The 6,000-nt window shown below is 43.6% G+C and overlaps 1 protein-coding gene across 1 annotated transcript in view; it reads right to left on the bottom strand.

The window, feature by feature from the left end:
- Positions 1 to 381: 381 nt before the first annotated feature.
- The window catches only part of LRP2 (LDL receptor related protein 2), a 198,196-nt gene continuing 192,577 nt past the window's right edge, over positions 382 to 6,000 (bottom strand). The window contains exons 78-79 of the mRNA XM_073806956.1: positions 2,599 to 2,670; positions 382 to 2,421 (exon numbers count right to left, since the gene is read on the bottom strand). Coding sequence (XP_073663057.1) covers positions 2,260 to 2,421; positions 2,599 to 2,670 — 234 coding nt within the window. The 3' untranslated portion in view covers positions 382 to 2,259. The remainder of the gene's footprint in view (positions 2,422 to 2,598; positions 2,671 to 6,000) is intronic.

Below are 6,000 nucleotides of genomic sequence, written 5' to 3'. Positions count from 1 at the left end.
GTTTCATGTTTTTTGATTTTTTAGCCACGAGGCATGTGGGAATCTTAGCTCCCCGACCAGGGATCGAACCCGCACCCCCTGCATTGGAAGGTGAAGTCTCGACCACCGGACCGCCAGGGAAGTCCCAGAAACCTACAGTTTACTCTCCTGAGCTCACCCCGCCAGGCCTGTTAGGGCTGTGTGAGCTGTGGATTCCTCCTCCTCTTCCCCCCCACCCCCCCCAAACCCTGGGCATTCCTGGTTCCCCAGCTGCCTAGCACTCAAAGCCCAAAGCTCTCTGCACAGCAAAATACAACTGATTCGGGCTTCCCTGGTGGCGCAGTGGTTGAGAGTCCGCCTGCCGATGCAGGGGACACGGGTTCGTGCCCCGGTCCGGGAAGATCCGCGTCTGGGCCCGTGAGCCATGGCCGCTGAGCCTGCGTGTCTGGAGCCTGTGCTCCGCAACGGGAGAGGCCACAACAGTGAGAGGCCCGCGTACCAAAAAAAAAAAAAAAAAAAAAATACAACTGATTCATGACCCGGGCTTATGAAACACACAGAACAAGTCTGATAAAATACACATTTATTAGAAATTTTTCAGCAGCATCATTTCCATTTGCTTTCTAATCAAAGTACACGTCAAAGTAATTTACAATAAGCACTCAAAATATGAACAAAAAATATTTTGAGAACTCGGGAATAAAATCATCAGTAGTACATGTTTCACCCATCCATCCATCCATCCATTCATACACTCATTCATTCATTGTTTTAAAGATGTGCCATATTAGCACAGAAAGCCAGGAATCCTACCTACTTAGTGTGGAAACTGTGTGTTCCTGCCACGGTTCCCGCTGTGGAGACTACAGCCGCTATTCAAGAGGAGGGCTACGCTCCTCAAAATGAACGATTTTGCCAAGGACCTAAAAAAGGCTCAATAAGAACGGTTTCCCTTTCTATTCATGTTCAACTGAGGAAATAAATAGTATAAGGAAATTTTCACACACAGAAACACAAACCCAGCTGAGGCTTTGCTTAACCGGTATTTGTTTTGCACCTTCCTTTATGAAGACACAGATTTACTTTCAGTTAATTCAGCTCCTGAGCTCCAGTTTCTAGGGTAGGTGACCACCTGAGATGCCAGGCAAGGGTGTCAATCACCCTATGGTCCATCAAATGAAATTTCATGCGATTAGATACAAACTCTTTGCAGGACACTTACACTTAATGACATGGGACTTTCTCAGACATTAAAATAAAAGTGTTGGCTTGGCGGCGAGCCAAGGAGACGCACAGGAGACAGTGTTCTGGTTAGACAACGCAAACATGCACAAGGGTGGGACTGAATTGCTTTTCTACCTACTGCGTTATCTGCATCTCTATCATTACGCTATTCATCAGGTTACATATAATACTGAACATTAAGTGCTGATGTGTGAAAACGGACCCAGGAGTGGCCTGGATTCCCTTCCTTGATAATTCTATAGGGACTATGAATGGTGCCTCCTCTTTTGACATGTCTAAAGGCCCCAAGTCAATTCCTTTCTTCAATGGATCATTTTCTTTTTTTTAATTAATTTATTTTATTTTTGGCTGCGTTGGGTCTTCGTTACTGTGCGTGGGCTTTCTCTAGTTGCGGCGAGCAGGGGCTACTCTTCATTGCAGTGCACGGGTTTCTCATTGCGGTGGCCTCTCCCGTTGCGGAGCACGGGCTGTAGGCGCGTGGGTTCAGTAGTTGTGGCGCACGGGCTTAGTTGCTCCGCGGCATGTGGGATCTTCCCGGACCAGGGCTCGAACCCGTGTCCCCTGCATTGGCAGGCGGATTCTCAACCACTGTGCCACCAGGGAAGTCCCAATGGATCATTTAATGTAATGATCACCAACCAATTCAGCAATTCAACCAATTTCCAGGGCCTCCAGGAAACGGAGGTCTCAAAACTGAAGAACCCAATTCCAATTCAGCAGATACTTTCATTAGCAAATTTAATGATGTGATAATCTTTCCAAAATTTACAAATATACAATATATTTATAGCATTACCTTCAGATAGCTTCAGTGCAAAGATATACATATAGTACATTGTGATAATTATTTGTAAAAATATGAGATGAGTAAAAAAGACACACAAGGTATTGTTTCCACAAATATTTCCAACTACAGGAGTACAGGGGAAAAAATATCTTTTTAATAAAGTACTGAATGTTAATTTTTTTCATCTGTTTGTAAAAAATATATGTGCAAAAGTGTGTTTCTAATTATTCCCTAAATAGCTGGCACAGCTATGCCTCAGAGTCTTCTCTAACGAGATTTGCGGTGTCTTTAAATGTGTCTTCTGTTGCACTGTAGGTTGGACTTGGGCCTTTCTTCCAAGAAATCTTATCAGGGGGAGAAGGTGATGGAGGTGGGGTCACAGCAGCACCAACCTTTGGTTCACTCTCCATCTAAGGCCACAAAGAAACAGGAATCAGCCATTTATTCCCCCGACGTGATGGGAAATGGTTTTGTGTGAAGAAGACAAATCTTGGCCAATTTGCTCAGAATCATCTGAGTGTATGCCTGATTTAGCAAGTTAATACTAAGAAAGAATGCCTGGGCTGAGAAAAATTGTTAAAAATTACCTCGGAATAGAATGGATTTTCAAAGTTGGCATTTTGTTTCGGTTTTCGTTTGAAGATATTCCACTTTGTTGCCTAAGTGAAAAGAGGAAAGAGAAAACCTTCAGTAATGGAATTTTTTGGTGGGTTTCTTCCTTCTGCTTAGGTTTTAAAATTTCTTCTTACAGAGGGAGAAAGCAATTTGGGACCTGGGACCATGTGACCTGGCCCATGCAGTAAGTTGTTCAGTTCTTCCTCGGCTGGGCCCTGAACAGTAACTGAAACTCTTTGGGCTCTTTTTATCTAATAATTTCAAAAAAAATTCTTGATCTGAAGTGTACAGTTTACAGAATCTGTGCCCAGAGTATCTAGAAGCTTTGACAGAGCCAGGCAAGAGATTTCTTCAGGGGCTGCCCGAAAATTTAAGGAACAAGCCAGATTGTAACTCCCATTTCCTAAAACGATGTCTTGATCCTCGGTCAACTCAAACATGTTCTGTCTCGCTCCATCATTTCCTCCTGTAATCAATAATAATAATGGCAACAAAAACAACTAACATTTATTGAGTGCTTACTATGTGTCGCGGACTATTCCAAGAGCTTTACAAGTTTCTGATGTAATCTTCCCAAGGACTCTGTGAGGTAGATGCTCTTTTGCAGAGGAGGAAAGGCAGTCACAGCAAACTTACTTAACTAAATGGTAGATAGAGGAGTAGGCAGGGCCTCCAGGAAATGGAGGTCTCAAAACTGAAGAACCCAAAGAGAAATCACCCCAGTCTATGATAAGTGGCCCCTGTCTGGCTGAAAAGCTGCCTGTGGCAGCAGTGCTGGCCACGGCCCTGCTGCCAGATGTAAGGAGACAAGAGAACAGGAGATGAGGAAACAGCCTCCTCCCACAGAGCTAAGGTAGCCCATGTGTTTTATTGATTGTCTCTTGCTCTGTGAAAGTAGGCGGCCAACATGTGAAGGAGTGGGGAGCATGTGAATACAGGAGAAGTAGAAGAAGCCATTCACCCACATTTAAGTGAGCACCTGCTTGGCACAAGGGCAAGATGGAGACACTCAGGTCAGAGCCCGGCCTCTGGAAACCTACACTTCAATAGGGAAGGCCAAAACTCATTGCTTCGGTATGGAATGGCCACATGGAGCTGAGTAACTACTAACAAGAGAAGTGTGGGTGATTTTCATTGTCATCTCCTTGGGAAATCCAATGCATGTCGACACGACTTTTGAAAATGACAGGACTAAGCCACAGGACTTCACGTTCTTTGAGTCCTTTGAGCAGATTTATTGATGAAAGAGAAAACTGTGAGCCTCTCTGGCATATTAAGGTCAACCTAGGGTCATCCTAACCAAAGGCTTCTACTGCTTTAAGCCTCCCTGGCTGTTCTCTCAGTTCCCAAAGGCAAAGGTCATAGAAAAATCTCTGGATGTACCATGGAGGACAGACCTTAGAGGGTCTCAGCCTCAACTGATTAAAAAAAAGGAAGAAGAGCCAATGTACTGCAAAGATGGAGATGCGAAAGAAAAGGACTATAATTGGTAAACATTCGCTCTCACTTGAAAGACTCTCTCAGTGTTTTTGTTTGTTTGTTTTTTTGTTTTGGGGGTTTTATTGTTGTTGTTTTTTTTGCGGTACGCGGGCCTCTCACTGCTGTGGCCTCTCCCGCTGCGGAGCACAGGCTCCAGACGCGCAGGCTCAGCGGCCATGGCTCAGGGGCCTAGCCGCTCCGCAGCATGTGGGATCCTCCTGGACCGGGGCACGAACCCGTGTCCCCTGCATCGGCAGGCGGACTCTCAACCACTGCGCCACCAGGGAAGCCCGTCTCTCAGTGTTTTTGATGACTGATGTGCAGGTCAGAGGTTGCAGCATCTCCATCACACTCCCCTTCCTGCTCAGCTGGGAGAGAACTCTGCCTAGGGAAGATCACTAGACTCGAAATGGACTGAGAAAAAATGTTGAGAATATAAAATAGATCTGGCACTGCTGTGGAGTTGAGTCAGACTTGGAGAACCAAATATGTGACATTCAAGTATTCTGGTGTCTGTGGAAAATTAGTGTTCGAAATAAACTTTTCAATGTAGCTTAAGGAAAAAAAAAATTCAGTCCCTTGAAAATATGAAATATGCAAAATATGAAACTGGAAATTCCTTTCTAAGACAACATTCATGTGTGTGTGTGTGTGTGTGTGTGTGTGAGAGAAGGAATTAGTAAATGGAATATGAAAAGGTGGACAAAGTGACCTTTGTTATAAGCTCTCCTCATTAGCATCAATTTAGTTCAACTTCTATTTTGACGCTAACAAGCAGAACAGGATCCAATTTGTGAGGTGCTGAAAATCCAACATGACTTTGCAGATACCAATTTTGCTTATAGACTATGCAATTTGAGAATAGGGATTGTAAAAAGTGGTAAGATTTCTAACTACCTTTGGGCTTTTGTTTCTTTATATTACTTCACAGAAGTCATAGAACCTTAAAACTGAGACATTCCAGATCCTATTGTTCTCAACTGGGAGAGCATGTTCGGGGGGCCAGGGGCTGGGGAGGGAGTGATTTCTGGGATCACAATGCATTGGGTAAAACACTACTGGCACTTAGTGGACAGGGGCCAGGAATATTAAAATGTCCTGCAATGTATAGGATAGTTTTGTACCAAAAAGAACTGCCCCTCCCAATAAGCCAATAGTGCCCCCAATGAGAAACATTAAGACTCTAGTGCTCAGAGGTAAAATAGTTGCCCAGAATCAAACAGCTATATCTGAGATAGCTTCCTATGTGTCTGTTAGAACTAATGATATATTATCTATTATGTTTTGTATCAAGTTTATTTACTGAATTTCTCTCTGTAGACAAGATAGTTTACAAATTTCAAAGGCCCTGCAAACAAGATAGAGAAGCTCCATCTAGTGGACTTCTTTTCTTTTAATCTTCTGTATTAAACACTGTGCCCGGCACATTGAGGGCAGTAATGTTCGCTGGATGGTTAGATGGAAGATGGACAGACAGATAGATGAAGAGAGTGTAAATCAGTGCCATCTAGTGGTCAACATTGGTAACAAGAGTAGAGCTAAAAACAACATACATTATTAAGGGAACAAAGATATACACTGTAGAAAAATTGTATTGCACGGGAAAGGAAAAGGTCCTCTATGTGCATCACTGACACAGTGAGGTCTTTATTCATACTAAGTTGTTATCTCAAATTAAACGCCTCTGATTTGAAGAGGCTGCGTCCAGAAGTCAGCTGCCCTCCTTTTCTGCTTTACCTCCCATGTCACAAGGAACATCATTACCAACGCAGTGCTAGAATGTAGCTTTACTCAGTGGAAAGTCTTTCAGTTTATGATAAAATTATCTTTACTAACTGCCGATACATCTTGGGCTTTATGAGCCTATCAGGGTCTCTCTAGTTTGCCTAGGATTA

This window comes from Tursiops truncatus, chromosome 7, assembly GCF_011762595.2.
Source record: "Tursiops truncatus isolate mTurTru1 chromosome 7, mTurTru1.mat.Y, whole genome shotgun sequence".
Lineage (NCBI taxonomy): Eukaryota > Metazoa > Chordata > Mammalia > Artiodactyla > Delphinidae > Tursiops > Tursiops truncatus.
The sequence above is the reverse complement of the archived record's forward strand: the minus strand, read 5'-3'. Positions and strand labels throughout refer to the sequence as shown.